Below are 20275 nucleotides of genomic sequence, written 5' to 3' on the forward strand. Positions count from 1 at the left end.
AATGGTCAGATGTGCCAGCAACGAGTATACAATAAAAGCTGTCAATGCGTCATCCTAATGTCCGAGTTCATTCTTATGGGCGAGGAAAAAAAAAAAGAAAGACATACTCCGATCGCCTGAGGCGAATCAGAAAACAAAATCTGGATTGTTTAATGAAAGAACTGCGAAGAAAAAAGTCTGCAAAGCTGAATCAAAAGATTTCTTACGAAGGCAACCTGGATGAACTGTAAAATGAGGTGACTATAAACAAAATTCGCGACTTCGGAAAATGAAGAGTCGGTTTTATGGTAAGAGATCTTGACGTCTAGTGACAGCTGGCTTGGCGTTAACTATTTGTCATCTTATGAGTGTGCTTATACACTTTTTTTACTTGTTTTACTTGTCATTAAAAAACCTTTCATCTTTTTTTTTTCTTTTGTTTGCAAAGGCTGACAAGTGATTCAGGAGAAGACACGAGGGACAGTTTTGACGGTGGTCACGTTGTTTTGCGAGCGTCTTTGAACTCCAAAATAGCCTCATCAAACTTCAGACTGGCAGTTGTCTTCGACACAACGGCCTGGCACCTATTCCTAGACTTACTGAGGCATTGATCCTTCTCTTTGAACAAACCAAGACAATTTTTTAGTACGTCTCACATTCCAAGTCGCATCATGTTCATTTTTTCTTTCGTTTTTCAACTAGTGTTGTTCTCGCAAAAAGGCTGCTGAGCTCAGTATTTCATCACAGCGACACTCCATACTGCCTCATTATTATCGGCACTATAGAAGTCGATCTTAGGAAATATTTTTAATGTATTTTGTGACGTATAAATGACACTACCGATAACTGTCGATTTTCAGAGCATGTCGTATCAATAACAAATCATGACCGCAGCTAGAGCCTGCATATTTGCACATGACCTAGTTTTTTTTATTACTTTCATTGTATTCATGGACTGTGGGAGAAAAAATATTCGGAATGAAATGGCCGGATTTGAAAGTGGAGTTTTATTAACCTAGTTCTTATTATTTGGATTGACATATTGCTGAATAAGCTGAGCTGGTTGGTAATTTCAATGGGATAATGGCATGTTTGTGATAACTTCAATATGATAATCACATGTTAAATCAATTATGTAGATGGTGTAACCAGAGCTGGGGTCACTGCTGTCTAGTTTACGATAAGTTATGTAACAAGCTGTGTTACAAGCCATACGCTGAAGCACTCGCGAGAACACGATACGTGTTATCAGGAGTGCTTCAGCGTAGCTTGTAATGTGGGCTGGTCCGACATGCAGTGCAGTCGAAGATGATAAGCGGCTGGTTGCGATAGCTACTAGCAGTCACCGTAGAATACATGCAATTTTAAGCAATAAGGCAGGGGGTTGGGTGAGCTAGAATCGATGCATACTCAGAAAAATGAATGCGAACATGACGCAGAAACCAGACGAAAAGAACAAAGTACGAGTGCTGTCTGAGAACTGAAATTTAATGAAACAAAAAAAAAGAAAACACTAAACTGGTACCGTGCACGCGCATGAATTTTAAGTAACAGAAAAGAAATTGTTATAAGCGTGCGTACCAGAAGGATATGCAATATACAAACCTTTCATTTCGATTCAAACAACGCTACCGTGAGTTGTTGTTTTGGTTCCTCGAAAACTAAAAGTATAGGGGTAGCTTCTGCGGCAATTGAGAAGAAGGCTAGAGGAACGGCAGTCGTATAGGCTGCTCGTTGACGCACTGCGCTGTTGCTTCCTTCGCAGTTGGGATTGTTTACAGGATTCCCGACTCCTGCGGGGAGGTGTATACAGGCCTGTCCACTAAATGCATTATTGGCAGACTTTTTCAGCAGCGAAATTCAGCAAATTCCACGTACATACCTTGGGAATCGATGTTACGCGAAGCACGCGGATAGAAGGTGACTGTGTTGCAATTTTTCTACTGGGCGAAATGTCACGAAGTGGCGCTAAACATGTGTACAAATGCACGCACAGACATACGTTAAACCACCGGATATGTTTATATAACCTGTTGATTATAGTTGCGTAACGATCAGTAACATGGATATTAGCAACACTGTAAACGGTAAGCTGATGTGAAGCGCTAGTGGTCGCGAGGATGGCAGCCCCTGGAAGCTCCTACATAAATCAACTTCAGCGGATGGCGCCTAACTCCCGCTATAACCCAACGTGACGGCTGTATCATATAAGAGTACATATTTAATGTTTATAAAATTGAATAGCCAGCACTGCAACCGCAATGGACGATTAGGCTCTATTTCAAAAATAGTTCCGAAACCTGCCGTGGCTCTGAGGTGGAATATTTGATTGCCTGGCAGAATGCCGGGGTTCGATTCGTGCTGGGACCCTGACATTTATTCTTCGCATTCGTCGGGACAACGCTGCCGATGTCAGCTTTTCCTCAATGCTGATGCGTTAAAATTACCCATTTCTGTTTTTGCCGCTGCTGTGTAGATACAAAATATTTATCACCCACATGTCTGTTGCACATACCCGCCTGCCGCACGTCTGGCGAAAAGGGTTTAATGACGTACGCCACGGGATTGTGACATCATTCATGTCATGATCATCGAGTCATATTCGTTGATGACATTGTCGCGACGTGAAGACTGATGTACTATTTGAAGAAGCTGAAAAAACAGCAGTGGGTAGGTGGGTGGGTGGGTGGGTAGGTAGGTAGGTAGGTAGGTAGGTAGGTAGGTAGGTAGGTAGGTAGGTAGGTAGGTAGGTAGGTAGGTAGGTAGGTAGGTAGGTAGGTAGGTAGGTAGGTAGGTAGGTAGGTAGGTAGGTAGGTAGGTAGGTAGGTAGGTAGGTAGGTAGGTAGGTAGGTCTTTCATCAAAAAGAAGGGCGATGATTGCAAATATATCTGAGCATTCTGCTTATTAGATTGTGAGGTTTGCAAACTTAAATATTTCTTTCGCTCTACCTAAAATTCCTGTGCACGCACGGCGTTGGCTTTTCGCGTCGTTTTTCTTTTTCGCCTCAATAAACATAATTTGTTAGACAGCAAACTTTAGAAACGCCACAGCTTCCGTGATCCTATATTATAAACACAGTATTGTTGCCGCGCACGTAAATCCCCGGTGACGATGAGGAAATGTTACGTATACTTCTGTTGAAAATTGATTAGAACTCGTGTTGCTTCTCACTGGTCTGCGTGAGAGGTATGCTTAGTATGGTGCATCATCCTTTATTCGTCAAACCTCACTCAAGAGGACGAGCATGGTCTTGGTGTCAGTCCTTCGAATTTTCCCACACGCATTCCTGAAAACAGAAAATAGAAAGACGCCAATTCACATATAATTTGGGTAGAGTATAGTGGAACTTGCGACGCCATTTAAACGTATCTTAAAATGAAAAAGAAGAATACCCGATGCAAAGCAGAAACAGAGTTGTTATGACATAACGTTGTCTCTGGCTTTTTCACACAAATCTCGCCGAATGCCAGGTCTAGATTCCTTAGAAGGAATTGCATTGGGACAACATGTATCTGTTCTGGCTGTAACACTTGCAGTTGTTTATATTTTATCACTATAGTGCTGTAACATTTCAATTTCTATTTTTTTCATAATTGAGTAATTGTGCCTGAACAGTGCCTTTACATTTTAACAGCGAGGTTCGAGCGTCTTTATTAGAAATATCGGTCATTTAATGCATTTGGCGACTTTCAGGCCTTAGTTCTGAACTTTGCCCGAGTCCAAATGGTTGAACGATAGAAATAACTAACTTAAATACGTTGGACATAATTTGGTGGATGTGTAATTATACACCTGGCACTCTCAGCTTCATGAGGGGAATTTTAAGAATTACCCAATATTCTAAGATGTCACCTCTGTCATATCGTGTGAGCGCCCTACTTGAGTATGTTATATTTACAAATACATTACAAAACATCCTCGTCATGGTGCGCTAATTATATGCTAAATAGTTAGAGTTTATGACGCTCGGCTGCTGACCCAAAGGTCCCTGGTTCAATTGCGGCCGCGGCGGTGACATTTCGACGGAGGCGAAGAAGTGGCAGAGGTCTGCAGTGGACCGTGTGACGTCATCGCACGACGCCCTTCACTACTACGTCTCTCATAATCGTGTGGTGGTTTCAGTAACTAAACCCTTATTATTATTATTATTATTATTATTATTATTATTATTATTATTATTATTATTATTATTATTATTATTTAAAGATTAGAATAATAGAATGTACACTTAAACTACCGCTTGAACTCTCAACAACAGAGAAAAGCATGACTTAAAATTTCCTAGGCAATTCGTACCTATAAGATTGTGCTTAGTGTCACTCGTTGTAGGCTTTCTGATTATTTCTTTTATGTTCTATCTATGAAGCGTGGAAACTTGGGCAAGTTGGTAGGACATAACTGAATGTAGGAACGGCGCAACCTAGAAGTAGTTACTGCGTAACTACGGAAGCGAAAAAAAAATAACTAGGACAGAAAAGAGCACCGACTTTCAACAAAGATTTAATGTCGGAGTGGTGTACATATATAGACGAAAAAAAAAGGAGAAAATGGGCATGTGTAGAAGGGTGCAGGAACAACCACTGCAATTCAATGTCAGCAAAACTCTTGTCTCTTGTTGAATGAGCTGAAAACAAATGCAAATGTAGCTTATTAATGATCGAGGTACGCAATATCTTTTTGCAACAACGCAACCGATGCACAACTTACACAGTTATTTTCAAACTTATTTATTTGATAACCTGTGTGATTGGTGTCGTATATCTTATTCCACTATCGTGCGGAATGATGTACATAGGGCAAATCGGAAGATGCCTCAATGAGCGTTTAAGAGAGCACAATAATAATGTGCACAATGTGGTTCAAGGGCACCTCGTAATCCACTGCCGAGAATGCGGCTGCGTGCCTTTCTTTGATGCGAGGTGTTAGGCAAGCACCACTCGCAGGCCACGCGAGAGATCATTGAAGCCTATCAAATAAATACGTTTGACGGAAATTTGTAAGTTGTCCATCGGTTGCGTTGTTGCAAAAAGAGATTGCGCATCTCGATCATTTTTAAGCTACATGTGTGTTTGTTTTCAGCTCATTCAACAAGAGACCAGAGTTTTGCTGACACTGTATCTCAGTATAGTTGTTCCTGCACCATTCTATGCATGTTCATTTTCTTCGTTTTTCGTCTATATATGTACACCACTCCGATATTAAATCTTTGTTGAAAGTCATCGATCTTTTCTGTCCTTGTTTTTTTTTTGCGTCCGTAATTTCGCAGTAACTATTTCTAGGTTTTTCTTTTCCTACATTCAGTTATGTTCTATCATCGTGTTCCTAGCTTTCAATGCATTTGCGGGTATTGTTTATATATGATTAAGCAATAAGTATACATACGCCTTAATTCGCGTAACTTGAATATTCTTCCAAAGTTACTGCATATTTTACGAAGCTAAATTGTTTAATGGGCCCGGAGACATACAAGAGTTTGCTCGTTAGGCATAACTCGTTTACGGCATATCGAGACTTGTGTCGTGTGCCATTGAGTCCCTGTGACTTTCAAGGTGGCTTTCATCATGCTATGGCTTCATTCTAATCACATTGCATGAGTATCGCAGGTGGCTTTTTTCGCGTCGGTGCAACGCTGCAGTATACACGACATTGAGTTAGGTCAATATTTGTTCTACGGAACTAAAAACAATGTTCTTGTTCCAAGGTGGGGTTCGCAACATAAGGAGGGACGGGAAAATAGCAGCCGCGAAAGGAAAATGACATTATCATGTCCATATCTGCACAATGTAAGGTACAGGTATTTTTAAATAAAAAGTAATAACATTACGTGCATCCGAAGGACAAGGTTAGTGTGCTGCGAAAGAAAAAAGTTTCTCGTGCGTGCGGTATCTGTTTGTGAATGTTCTCACGAAAGCGTCGTGGACTTGTGTGCTGTTCTCCTGCCCCATGATGGCCTAGAAGAAATAGAAATAGATATAGTTTCGTAAGAATACACACAAAAAAAGAATGAGACTAACGAATATTTCAAAGAAAGCGCATGCAAATTAACTGCCGTACATTACCGGCGTGTGAATTTCCGTCCTTATCAAAAACGACTGATGGTGATATTTCGCAATGACACCATTAAAGGGCCGATTCCGGGCCATCCAGCAGGCCCGCGGAACGGCCGAAAGGCTTGACCTAGTGGTTTCGACGGGGGAGTCGCACGCTACGCATTGACGTTCGTTTTGCGGGACATTAATAAAGCTTTGCACCAACCCACCTACCATTAAAGGGGTTCTGAACCACTTTTCTAAGTTAACATCTAATGCAGCATCGCATTTCATCGTCTCAAGGACCAATTGCCGCTAAATTTTCTAGAGTCCGTCCAGAATGAGCAGCATTGCAGGAATTTGCCGGCAGTCCCATTGAGAAAACATGGAAGGAGATTGCCCGAAAAAATTGACACTTCGCGCTCCGCGTGTGGACGCTCCTTTCCCCACACTACTGCAAGATTTGGCTCAGCTGTACAGCTGCGTCCCGCATGCAGGATGTGCCTTTTCACCAAGCATGAGGGGTATGGTTTATGACCACTTTAACGTTAGTGGGCGTCGGACAGGAACAATTGCTGCGGAGGCAGTTGCGCCTTTTTGGTTCATTAATGGCTACCATATGTGTCATAGAAAACGCCGTGTTGTACGTTCAACCAACGCTTCGTAGAAACTTTGGTCCAGCTTTATAGACAACAATGCATGTATTTTCTGTATGACCACAAAACACTTCACACATTGAGGAAGCAAGAGTTTTTTTTTTAATTGAGGATATATTCAACAGCGAAAAGTTAGCGCTCTGCAACAAACATGACAGGGCGCTTGAGATACATTTTATAACCAGCAAAATGCCTGTGGGGCTGGATTGCTTCAATATACTTGCATTTTACTCGATGTTCTGCACAATTTACATCTTACATTCACGTACACGTCACATTCAACACGCAGAAGCGGAGACTTTAGATGCTGAGAAAGCCCCCCCCCTCCCCCTCCCGGTATAAGTACATAGCGTGGACCGATGTGCGCCCCTACACAAACTGTGTTCTTTTGAATGTGCATCTTGCCTTGTACGTGCTGTTTAATACTGTTATCACTAAGTAGCTTTTGTATAATTAATGTAGAGAACATATATATGATCTGGTTTAACCCAACTTAGGTACTCGCCTACTTGAACTGTGTTTTATTGATTATGTATCTACCCCCTTTTCTGCAACCACCTCAGTTCTGAGGCTAGCTGTATTTTCAAATAAATAAATAAATAAATAAATGAGTAAATAAACAAAGAAATAAATAAATTGATGTTGCACGCCGTATTTTCAAGGAGGTCTCTTTAGCCGCATTATATCCAGTGACACATTCTAACCGACAAAAACATTTTGCTTCTCACCAAGGTCTCCGGCTTTCTGAAGCATTCCAAATTCTGAAAGAGAGAGAAAACACGCGTGTAATTAGCCTGAGCCATATGCGTTTGTCATATGCACTGTAAGATTTTACGACAGCATTTGAGGAAGAGCATAATGATTTCCATCAGAGTTCCCAGTTCTGCCTATAACAATCGATGATTATTAGCTTATCTCACTGGCATTTGGCGACGCTGATAACCACTCTCTAAAGCTCTAGCACCTTTTATCGTCTGTTAACATCGCATTTAAGGGATGTCAGTGAGAAAAAGTGAACTTTCGAGTTTTGATAAACTACAATTTCACAATCCCCAAAACACCACTTTTGCTGTGAGACAAGGCCTATAGTTAAGCGAGAAAACACGCGAACAGAGAGATGCGAGTGGCGGCGCCACCTTGAGATTCTACATCAAACACCATGACGCAAGAAATGTTGAAGGTGTCTACTGGATCCTTCGTATACTATAGCTTCCACTCTATAAAAAAAATGAAGTACATAATCATTTGTGGGCGTCATACGAAGTTTCAGAAGCTTCACGAGCCAATGTCGTGAAAATACGAAAAGTAAATTTTCAAATTCGCGTTGCCACATGCGGAAATTCAGTGTTAAAATGAAACTTCAACATTGATTTCATCTATTCATGATGAACCTATGATAGCGAAACTTATGGCATTAGAGTTCTCGCAGTGCAGTTTATCAATCTAAACCAAGTCACTGTTGCTCTTCAGTGTCCATTCAAAGAGTGTTTTTGGGGGCCGTCATCATGATACCTCTGATACGACTGTTTACACATCTACTGGACATTTCTCTGAAAACTGCCCCGAAATGTTTAAAGGGACACTAAAGAGAAACAATGAATTGTTTTGTACTAATAAACTGCACTCTGAGAACTTTAATGTGATAGGTTTCACCATCACAAGTTCATTATTAGCGGAGAAAATCGAGGTTGAAGTTTCATTTTTTAATTTTGCGCTGTAATCTTCGCGCGAGGCGTAAGAAATTCCACAATGTATTTTTCGTATTTTCGTGACATTGGCTCAATGAAATTTTTCGAAACTACGTACGCTGAGCCTATGGCACCCATAGATTACAGGTACTTCAATTTTGTCGATTAGAAGCTACGAAGAACTAGTAGACGCCTTCAAAATTGGATGACGTCACAGTGTGTGGAGCGGGAACCTCAAGGTGGCTTGTTCACACACAGTTTTTTTTCGCGCGTTTTCTCGTTCACCAAGGGTCGTCTCGCGGTAAAAGCTGTGTTTTCGGGATTGTGAAGTTGTACTAATACGCGAAAAAGCGCTTTGCTCTTTAGTGTCTCTTTAAGAGCAACTGTGGAATACCGCACAATGATCGTCATTACGCTGAATTAGATGCAGAAGATATTATGAAGATAAAAAAAAATTGGCATGCATAACGTACTATTCACTACTGTACCTATGCATCCTGTGCCACAGTTTACAAATTTACAAAGCTCTGAGTTAAAGTTTCTATGCTTAGGTTTTCTTTTTCTGTGTAGGTTTGGAGGTGCTACGAGAAAATTGGGAGTTGAAGGCTCGTGTTTCATTTCACAACGTTTGTACTACAGACACCCGCAAACATCGCTTCGGCGAGTATTTCTCTGTCTTGGTTGTCACGCTCGTTTTTCGGTTCCACTTAAGGATCGCCATTGTAATAAATTATTAACTAATATAGAGTTACGCTGTACATTAGGCACGCAGATAATGATATTTCTTGTCAGCTATAGGGGCGACGACTTGTTCTTTCATTTTTGTCTCGGTGAAGAAAAACTACTCGCACAGTCAAGTTACTGGCTGACCGAGCTTCTTATCTCCGTGCGGTGACATTCGGCAACGATTTGGCCCGCCTAGGGTCTCGGCTGCTGACCCAAAAGTCGCGGGTTCGATTCCGGCCGTCGCATTTCGGCTGAGGCGACACCGTAGAGGCCCGTACTGTGCGACGCTATAGTGCACGTCTAAAGAACACCAGGTAGTCCGAATTTCCGTAGCCCTCCCATGTATATATGGCGTCTCGTTAAAATATCGTGGTTTCGGGCCGTTAAACTCCGCATATTATTATATCGCAACGACTTACTTCTATTTCCTTCCCTCGCGAGGGCATGTAACAGGTTTTGTGACTTACCTTTCCGAACTTGTTGGATCTGCTGCACTCAACCGAATAATCCGGAAATTTCTCCTGCAGCGCCTCCTTGGCGCAAGGTATTTTCTGCAAGAAACGTGCACGTGACAATTGTGCTCGAGGCCGGTGCGTCGGGGCTAGACCGTTCTGACACACCCCTTTGACCGTTGCAGTTCCATTTGTGGGATAACAGAGAATTCAGCTATTTGTTGGTATAGGTATTAAGTGTAAAACATTAAGGCAGCTTGGCACTATACTAGTGTCAAGCCTTTGAAGGAAGTGCGGAGCGGGGCACTCAGGTTCTTTCCTCCTCTCTTTCTTTCTTTTTCTCATTTTCCAAGGGACAAGAAGACGAGCGTTCGTATTTTTGTCCCCTTGTCGTCGTTCTGAGCTCGCGCTATAACTCTAGTCATGTCCTATCAACTAGCCCGAACCAACACTCTTCCAATTTACATATATTTTTATCTCTCTTTTCATCATCTTTCATCTTTATCTATTTCTTTCTCTGCCTATTTCGCGCCAAGGAGGTTCTATAACCTCCTTGTTTTGCGCTCGCTCTTTTTTTATACGTGGTTCTGCCTGCGTCACGTCAAGCGCACTAGTGTTTTTTTTTGTTTTTTGTTTTGCTGATGATGATAAGTGATCACCATCAAGGCGCTCCAAGAACAAGATGAAGAAGACTTCTGTTTGGCGCAAAGTACGTGAGACTCATGGAGCGTTACACCAAACAGCGTACTACAGCACACGACTGCTTAAGCCCGATCCCCTTAAGGGAGAGAGAGAGAAGTGAAAACACTGCAGATCGCCTGGTCTTCTCTTGCACCCGTGTTTTACACGTCCATGGCAGTCTCTCTATAGCTGGCATTCATTGGTGTTTTAAAAGCCAACTCCGGCGATTTTTCTACAGTCAATGAATCTAAATGAAGTTATCTGGGTATACGTTCCTCTGCACATTTCTGTCATTTATGCCAAATTATATGCTCGAGAGATGCGCTGATGATTATTTGCGAATGAATTTCAAAGATTGCCTCGAAAAAGCTCACATGACTTGCCGGAATTATTGGCAACACTGTCTGTGTGACGTCATGTTTGGCATGTCAACGGAAGTGACGCACCCGATGGCATCGCTAGCTTTGGCCACTACAGCATTTACTGTGCGTTTACTGTGTGTTTGCAAGGCGGCTGTGTTTAGCACGGAAAAGCTTCCTTCCTTCATCTTTGGTGTTTGGCCGGCTCGGCTCGGCGCACTCACCTCTGTCTGCTCCCAGTGCCTGCTCGTCCCGCCTTTCGCACTTTTCATATTCCGCGCCGGCGGGACAAGTCAACCAGTTCTTACCAATTAATACGTAATATGTAGACAGTTCACTTCGGTTAGGTTTTGGTTTCGGTATTGCACCCTTTCGTCTATTAAAATTTATTTTTGAGTTTGCTGAGCATTTCAGCTATCGCACTCGTGACAAAAGTGCCTCGGGAACATAGGAGCACCATTACCTTGACATGGTCGAAAAATCACCGGAGTCGGCCTTTAAATCAAGAAGGCTGGAATGTGAGTTGACGGGGGGGGGGGGGAGGGGGTAAGGGGGCGGTCAAGTGTTTTTTTTTTTTCTGGTATATTAAGTGTAATTTTTATGCACTTGCAGTATAAGCTACACAGTTTGACCGAAACTTCCCCATTCCGCATATTGGTGTGAAACGTGCTTCAGCACTGCAAGTAAATTTTTCTCGTTCATGATTGATCGTGTTGGTCGATCAAGCAAGCACCCCTTTCCTACGAATGCTCCTCTTTGTTTATTCTGTATTATACTACTCCTGTGTAGCATTCATCTTCATTTCAGCGAATGACCTTCAGGCGAAGTAGCGAGCCCCGAATAGGAAAGCACGCACATCTCGAGCTTTTTTTTTATTTTCATCCCGTTAACTCTGTATTTCTCTCTCGCTTCCTATGTCAGAATTTCAAGTTGTAAATTTTACCGCTGGAAGTTTCTATGAGGCTTGCCCGGTACCGGTGGATTGAACAATGATCCGGTGGCTAAAAGCAGAGTGGATAGAAAAAAAAATTGCCCGCAGCTTCCCTCGGGGGAACACTGAGGAGGATGCGGACCATATAATTGGTTAACGGGGTGTTAAAGTGCGACTTACTTGGGTCGATGGCTAAATTGGTTAACGTGGTTGTGAAATGGGGTGTTAAATTGCGACTTACTTGGGTCGATGGCTAAATTGGTTAACGTGGTTGTAGGAGGGGGTGTTAAATGAGTGAACACGTACACACGTATGCGAAAGGGCGGCGCTGGTCGAAGGGACGTCGATCATTGTGTTTGTGGATTCGTTGGAATTCATTTCACCGCGACCTTGGACGTCGACGCGCCGTACAAACCAACCGACGAGCGGCAACTGAGCGAGCGAGCGCCGACCTTGAGTATATATACAGCTCGACGGCGCATGCACTGTCAGCTGTTGAATGTTCTCGAAGCGCGACGCCACATGCGCGTCCACTGGAGAATCAGGAGAATTGTAGATGTCGAACGCGGTGTGTAGAGGAGGAAGGGTGCACAGATGGTGGAGGAGTGAAGCGCGCGCGGTGTGTAGAGGAGGAAGGGATGCACAGATGGTGGAAGAGTGGGCGACGGCGCGACGGCGCATGCGCGCGCGTCAGCTGTCGAATGTTCGAGAAGCGGTGCGGACGGCGCGGACGGCGCACTACAAGGCGCGAGTATAAGATGCTCCGCATCTAAAACTTGAGGCATGGTAATGTACCCTTGCGAAAGTAAACTTGAACGACCTGTGGGCTGCTGAAAAACGCGTTTAGACAATTTACAGACTGTCCATATTTTTGTAAGGGTAGTTCTTCAAATTGCAAGCTTTCATATAACAAATTAAAAACAGATCTTCTTTAACTTATAAGTCGATGGCAGGTTAACTAAGAAGTAATGTTTTCAGGCATGACATAACGAAGAAAAACCCTCAACAGTTTCGCGGGGCAAACACTGCGAAAAAAAAAAGACGATGACAAAAAAGTGCCTGGTATTCAGTGGGCGAGCGCTGTAGCAACACTCGTCCACTGTACCATGTCTTCTTGTTTTTCCACTGCTCCTCCCCGGCCAAACCGTGTACAGACTCGAACAAATCAAAGTATTGCCGAGAAGTTCGCCACGCGACGCTCTCTCGCTCCCCAACGAACGCACTAGGACTTGTACAATTGCATTGTGAAAGTTCATTTTTCTCTTTCTTTTTTTTTTCTCTTTTCGGTGTGACCATCACGTTTTTTTTATCTTGATTGGTATGACCCTCCACGATGGTATAGCGACTAATGTACTCGGCTGCCGACGCACAGGTCGCGGGTTCGAATCCCACGGCACTGGTGGCCATGCACATTTTTGATGCAGGCGAAAATGCTTGAGTTGCTTAAATTTAGGTGCACGTTAAAGAACCTCAGGTGGTCCAAATTTCTAGATCCCTCTTATATATACGGCGTCTCTCATTGTCATATGATGGTTTTGGAACGTTAAACCCCAACAATTATTAAACTTTATCAGTATTGTGCCTCCAATCTCGCTATATATATGCTTCTTTGTCTGGCTATTGTGCATTACTTTTATTCTGCACAAATAAAATGTTTTCGCTTGTTAATTGGCTCTTTTTCTTTGCTCTTGGCCACACGCCATACGTTACGTTGTGCTGCGCTCTATATATTCAAGCCACCTATTGCTGTTTTGTTTTTGTTTTTTTGGTGTCCATCTGTGAGATTGTACATACTGGAAATAAATATTTGATTATATTTGATTTCTCTGCCTTACGTCTGCACTGCTCACCTTTATGTCTTCCCAGTGCCGGCCCAGTGTGTCTAAATGGCGCAGCAGGCCCATCATTCTTACCACGCAGTTTTTCATCACTGCACATACACGAAAAAGCACGGCCATTCTAGAAAATTGCCGGGAATATCCAACACGTAAGTGCACTCTTTGACGTAATAATCAATTCATATACATGCTCACGTCCAAACGTTTGAAAAAGGCAATGTCTTGTAAACTTCTCATAATTTAGTGCTTAACAATCAACTCTATTTAAACACTTCTTAGTGTGCGAAGAGAATCCAACAGATATCTAACACTGATACGAACTTTTCTGTTGTTGTCAAGTGCCACGTAGTTGCGGTTGACTTCTTGTGACAAGAAAATGGGTATGTAAACGCAAATTACGCTATATAGTTATTTAGGCTCAGCGAGCCGCTTCTTTGTGGCCTTTACCTAACAACCTCTTCAGCGGGTGACCTAATTTTGTCATACATTTAAAGTTAGCTTTCATTAGGCCTGCTTCACGCCACACTAAATTGACCAACCACAAAATGTGACTAAAATAAGAAAATCCTTAGCTTCACTGATGAGGATTTCGAGACAAGCGCTTGCTGCGCCACCTCTTGGTGGCGGCCGCATGCCTCGCCCTGACTTGGCGGTAAACAGGCGGCAAAGAACCATATGTTGAAACTAAACAATATGTATATCGACATTGACAGTCGTTTACACATATTAAATACCCAGTGAAAGATTTTGTTAAAACTGTGCTATCGTGCGTGCCACAAAGCACGTCATTTCTGAGGGAATTCCGACGCTCTTATGGAACTAACCCAAGGTATTCAAGCGTCTTGGGAAATAAACGAATTTAGTGGTACTGTAGTGCAAGTTTACCTCAACTTTCCACAGGGTATTTAGTATGCACAAGCATGTGTCGAATTCTGTAACAACTATTGTTCAACAGGTATGATTTTTAGTTCGTCTATATTTGTCATTCAATTGAGCTGCATGGGGCTAGTGGCTGCCACCGGGAGATGCACGATGTACAGTCGTTCAAGAATTATGTGAATAATACATTTGCATCGAAAGAGCATTGGTAATTAGGCCTAATCTTTCACATGACTAAGAGTGTTTTTTTTTTTTTTTGCTCTCCATAAAATTCAAGATTCCGCACCATGCAGCATCAGAACTCACGATAATCTACTACGTTTTTTTTTAACTGTTGCGTTTGATGATCCGTACCTACCAGTGCGGCAACAATAACTGGGGCGTTCACGCGACGTAGTTTAGCCTCAAGGCTATATCTGTCTTAATTTTGTGCAACGTGTACAATACTTCCGGTATAATGCTTTTAATTTCGCGGAAACTCTGGAAGGACAGGTTCTGCTGCGGCATGGTAAAATTTGTGCTAATTGAGTTTAGCCTAGCTTCCATGACTACCAGCAACGTGTTTTACTCGCACAGCTGGAGGTCCTTGTTGCGACACTTGCAGGAGCCAACTCTGCTATAGCTGCGCATTGCTGAAGTGAATAAATGTTGCTGTAAGTAGCTCAGGTAAACATCCTTTAATATGAACACAAATACCTCAATGGTCATTTTATAATTGAACAACACTTCTCTAAATAGATAATTAGGTACACATCTGGCGATTCGAATGTCATCAATCGATAATTACTAACGAAATCTCCGTTTTACTAGGGACATTGTGTACTAAGTTGTATTCGCGCAACATAATACTTTTTTCTTATTTAAATCTTCGTGCATGACATTTGAAACATCCAGCCTGTGTAAACGACGATTCTATCAATCTCTGCGTTTTTTTTTTTGTTTTTTCACCGAGTACTTCGTTCAGGTTTCTCATGGCTCGCCGTGCATATATTTCGACACATACCTTTTCTGCACTGGACCGTCATCTTGGCAGGGTTCAGGCTGAAGATGGTCTTCCGGAATTCTGCGAAGCTCAGTTCCTCGGCATTCGAAACGAAAATGGAACAGCAGGCGAGGGTTAACAGTAGGCCTAACGTGGTGGACTTCATGGTACGGCTCTTAAGCAGGCGGTAATGTGTTCATATGTCCTTGCAACTGGTGGCCTCCGATATCTGCGGTACGATGCTTCTGAATAAAATGGCATCGAGCGATGCCGCTACATAGGCTATAGTGACAGCTGTTTGGACACGTAGACGACGGAACCCTTGTACGTGTACACACAGAAGCGTCGGGAATAAATGACCTGTATTCTTTATGTACGCAGCCTCGCGTGTGCGCTGTGAAGATGCATAGCATGACCTACGCTTCTCACTAAGAGAGCGAGAGAGTTGGCGGGAGGGCACGTGGATATGACTTATCGTCATTAGCCTACATGACGCTCGGCCGTTTCAGGTGCTGAACGTTGTAACTCTGTTCGGGCCCCGACAGTGCGCAGCTTCTAAGGAATGTTTTTTTTTTTTTGGCTGATGTTTAAAAAAGAAATAAAGAAATCGCCGTCCACAGGTGTATATGCACCGCCAGAGGTATGGCGCGGGACAACTTGCTCTTGAATTTGTTGTCACAATATAGATGACATCTTTTAGTTGTTGTTTTTTTTTGCACTCATTGTGAATTTTTTCTAAATGTCACTGTGGATTAGATTAATACTGCTTGTAAATCTCTAATTGGTACGCCCCCTAAAACAAAATCACGAGTGAGCTGCTGAAAGCTCTTCCCGGCGAATAGATGCCATACACGCGTCAAATGCAGCGCGTCAAGAACACAGATACTCAATTATACAGTCTGCAAACTATATAATAAAGAACTTTGCCTCTAAGTTTGCTGTGTACATTTACGCGCCTGATGCGAACCAAAAAATGACTATTTGGAAGCAGGCGAATGGTGACGCATGCACCGAATGTCATACTGAAAACGCCTTTCGTCTGCTTCCTGTCGTCTCTCTTCATAGCTTGTCTTATAACTATCTTTCTTGCGATTTCTTCATTTCATTATTTACGCTAAAAAGGCCTTATGTTGATCACCCCTGCTCATTCAACAGCAAGCCTTATTGTAGCAACACTTCCAGGAAAATTGTTGGAACTTTTAGAAAAGCGATATCCTGGGCTATTTTTTCTGTAAGTTATGTAAATGACAACTGCTGTTACAAATTCATGTTTATATGCCTTTGAATTGTGAAATAAGAAATACATATAGTTCGTTATGGATCAATGACACCGTTCAATCTGGTACAACTCAACATCACGAGATCGGGACTCCAACTCCGATGCTGTCGTCTATACCTCTATGGTTGGTGAAGGTTGCGTAACTCGTTGCATGAACAAGCTAAACACGGCGACGGCACATGGTGGCCGAGCCGAAATTACACGTGCACCATATGGCTGCTGCTGAATGGTCTCAACCGTTGTCAGCCACGCTCTGTGCCAGCCCTCGGATAGAAGGGCGTGGTGACGGGCGGCGGCTCCCGATTGGCCAAGGCCTCGTCGCGCCACAGGCGGGCCCACACGATCACCAGGATGAGCACCACGCTAACGAACACTATTACCGAGGTGGTGATGACGCGGTTCTTGGAAGCCATCTGATCGTGGCGCAGCTCCTCGGCGATCTCGGGAACTCCCGCCTGGAAAGCGGGACTGCCGGGGCTCATCGTGCCACTACGGGGTGACCTGCAGGCAATGGCAGCATGGGGTTTGTAATCTCAGGACGCTATATGCTGTAGCCTGTGAAAGTGTGTTGTATACGGCCGATTTCAGGGCAGTTCACTTCGCTGGCACGTCGGTAAGCGTCTCATGATAATGACGTCGCACCGACGCACCGGCGTTGAGTTTCTGGCATGGAAAATGAGTATATGAATCTAGTCTCTGAAGAAATGTTTTGTATGAACTAATCGTAGTTTTTCACCCAACTTTCTCGTGTTCTTAGCAATAGCACAACCTAAGTGAAAAGGTTATTTGTAAATTATTTTTTTCGGAAATTTAAACTTATTGCTTATGAGATAAGACGCAAATCAAATATGCATGACGATGTCTCTGCGCTTCGGTACCCTGCATTCGAGATGCCGTTAACTATGAACGGTGAGAGTCATTGCTTGGAAAGCTTTCATTTCTATCGGTACAGAAAATTACTTTAATTTGAAAAAGTCAGTAGAGAACAGGTGTGTCGCATTATTTTAGCAGAGCCCTACAACGGCTCATCATCACGCCATTGGCTGGCCCTAGAGTCATATGCGGTCATGGCGTCCGCATATGACGCCATCGTGACTTGACATAACGCCAAATTGTGTGACGTCATCATGGCACCACGTATCGTGATATTGCATGATGAATTCGTCACGTTACACCGTCACTTGGTCAAAGGTATACAGGTCGATAACGAAGGCTGCGCAGAATGAGGTGACGTGCACAAAGTTTGCAATGCTTCCAATCTATAGAAGTGGGATGGAAAGGCTTTCGGAGGGGGCGGGGTAGGATAAGATCGACTGAAGAGAAATAGAGCAAGATGGTATTTGCCCTCGAGTCGTGTTAGGCGAATGCCTGAGGAACCGGGTGAGTTTTTTGATGCCCTTGACATCACATAAGGGCATCGTAGTCGAGATTCCGTGGTGAACATTAAACGTCGATCTTATATTTTTTTCGTGGCCCACTACGCTGGTGTAATGGTTACGGTGTTCAGCTGTTGAACCAAAGGTCGCGGGCTCGATTCTGGCGGTGACCCGTGTGCTGTGCAATGTCAGCTCACGTTAAATAGTCAAAATTTCCGGAGCCCTGCACTACGGCATGGTCGTTTTGAAACATCAAACCTTAGTTTTTTTTTTTTTTTTCACTTGTTTCGTGACCATACAAGTAAGGTCTGCCTAACCGGTTTCCTTTCCTGGGTGACATGGCGGCTGGCGGCGAGTAGATGAGGTGTCCAGCCCTGATGGTGGGCGGTGGGGTGCCCACGTACGGGAAGCCCGCCTGTACCGCCGACGAAATCCCGCGGCTGTGCTCTCCGCTTCCCGGCGGCGAGAAGTGGGGCTTCCCGGTTACCGGAGAAAAAGGGGCCCTGGTCGGATCTTCCCTTGGCGGCGCCTCGCTGTAGCGGTGCTGTTTCTTGTGCTTACTCTTGCCCATTGTCGTTGCCGCAAACGTAGCTCTTTTCTGTGTTGCAAACGCAGCCGTGGCGGTTGCTCTCTTCTTCTTCTTCTTCTGTTTTTGGTTTTGTTGTTGGCCTCCTATTAACTGTGTCTCGCGCTCACTGTGGGGATTGGGCAAAAATTTAGGGATTTTATTAAATGCTATAGAATTTTAGAATAAAAGGATTTATATGTAGAAGCATTACATATTATATTAGAAATTCTGGTGCTTGATAAATTGTATTTAAAAAATGGCAGCATATCCACGGAGTGAATGATGGAGAGTGGGGCGAAGCATTCCTCCGTCCATTCGTTCTTGCTTCCGTCCATCCATGCGTCCGTCTGTGTGACCGTCCATGCGTCCATCAGCCCGTCCGTGCGTGCGTCTGTTCGTCCGTCCACCCTAGCGTTCGTCCATGCATCCGCCCCTGCGTCCGTTCATGCGTCCATCCATGCATCTGTCTGTGTGTCCGTTTGTCCATCTATTCAACACTCGAAGTACCACCATTTCGCATCTTTTCATCATATATTCCCCATATAGAAGCACCGCCATCCAGCGGACATTCCAAGGACTAAACGAGAGGTGGCAAACGCACACTTTCTTACGGCTTGCACTTCGGGTCTACTTCCCACCTCGAGTTCATGGTATATACTAGTTCACTGTATCCATGGCACTGCGGCCCAACGCTCGCTAAACCTTTCTAAAACAGGGAGGTTACGCCAAGCGAGTATAACGTAGCAACCTTTCCTTGTCAGATAGTGTTCAATGTACATGCCAATGGCTGCTAATGGGAAATGAGAGACAGGAGAATTCGGCTTTTACTTTCTTACGGCTTGCACTACGTACCTACTTCCCACATTTAACTACCTCGAGTTCATTCATGGTATATACTAGTTCATTGCATTATGGCACTGCGGCTAACGCTCGCTAAACATTTCTAAAACTGAGGAGCCAGCGAGTATGACGTAACAACCCTTTCTTGTCAGATAGTGCTCAATGTACATGCCAATGGCTGCTAATGGGGATTGCAGCGTGCGCGTTAACTAAAAGCCGAATGCTCCTGTCTCTGATTCCCCATTAGCAGTCATTGACAGGTACATTAAGCACTATTTTTATTGCTCAACAACGCACAGAAGAAATATCTCACCGGCACCACCTTGGAGATCAAAATGTTATACTTGTTACATACTACAACGGCTACGAGGGACGACAGGTGTCGCTATAAAGAGCTTCGCTTCTAAAAATCAAAGCAGTGTTATATTAGTAATGGATAATGAATAAATGAATATCTTGGCTCGTATGTATGTGTGCGTGTGTGTGCGTGCGTGCGTGTGTGTGTGCGTGCATGCGTGTGCGTGCGGGTGCGTGTGTGTGCGTGCATGTGCGTGTATGTGTTTGTGCGTGCGTGCGTGTGTGTGTGTGCGTCCGACTGTGTGTGTGTGCGTGTGTGTGTGTGTGTGAGTGTGTGCGTGCGCGTGCGCGCGCGCGCGTGTGTGTGTGTGTGTGTGTGTGTGTGTGTGTGTGTGTGTGTGTGTGTGTGTGTGTGTGTGTGTGTGTGTGTGTGTGTGTGTGTGTGTGTGTGTGTGTGTGTCTCGACACAAAGGGATCGCCAGTTAACCGATTGGTTACATTGAGGTAGTTCCGTGCAGCCAAGCATGGCTTCGCATTCAGAGGTGCAAGAAATGAGGCTGGAAACGATAAAATGACTGGTACAGATAAAACCATTCGAACATCACGTAAAGGTGTTCCTAACAGGTTTCTATAGCTCAGCAAAGAATGCGCCCAGGAAAGAAGGTGTCCGAGTAGACCAGTGTTGGCAGAAATTTAGTTTCGGTACACGACAGC

The 20275-nt window shown here is 43.8% G+C and overlaps 2 protein-coding genes across 2 annotated transcripts; both read right to left on the bottom strand.

Annotated features, from left to right (window-relative positions):
• Window positions 1–3176: 3176 nt before the first annotated feature.
• LOC142817671 (uncharacterized) lies at window positions 3177–15527 on the bottom strand. Its single transcript, XM_075894878.1, has 6 exons — window positions 15223–15527; window positions 13353–13432; window positions 9547–9630; window positions 7394–7426; window positions 5887–5931; window positions 3177–3266 (listed from the first exon to the last, which is right to left on the bottom strand). Exons 1-6 carry the CDS (start codon window positions 15365–15367, stop codon window positions 3237–3239), a joined length of 417 nt encoding a protein of 138 aa, XP_075750993.1. The 5' UTR covers window positions 15368–15527; the 3' UTR covers window positions 3177–3236.
• Window positions 15528–16482: 955 nt separating this feature from the next.
• LOC142817224 (uncharacterized) lies at window positions 16483–18478 on the bottom strand. Its single transcript, XM_075894285.1, has 2 exons — window positions 18174–18478; window positions 16483–16981 (listed from the first exon to the last, which is right to left on the bottom strand). Exons 1-2 carry the CDS (start codon window positions 18425–18427, stop codon window positions 16723–16725), a joined length of 513 nt encoding a protein of 170 aa, XP_075750400.1. The 5' UTR covers window positions 18428–18478; the 3' UTR covers window positions 16483–16722.
• Window positions 18479–20275: the final 1797 nt, after the last annotated feature.

This window comes from Rhipicephalus microplus, chromosome 5 (genome assembly GCF_043290135.1).
Source record: "Rhipicephalus microplus isolate Deutch F79 chromosome 5, USDA_Rmic, whole genome shotgun sequence".
In the NCBI taxonomy this organism is placed as follows: Eukaryota; Metazoa; Arthropoda; class Arachnida; order Ixodida; family Ixodidae; genus Rhipicephalus; species Rhipicephalus microplus.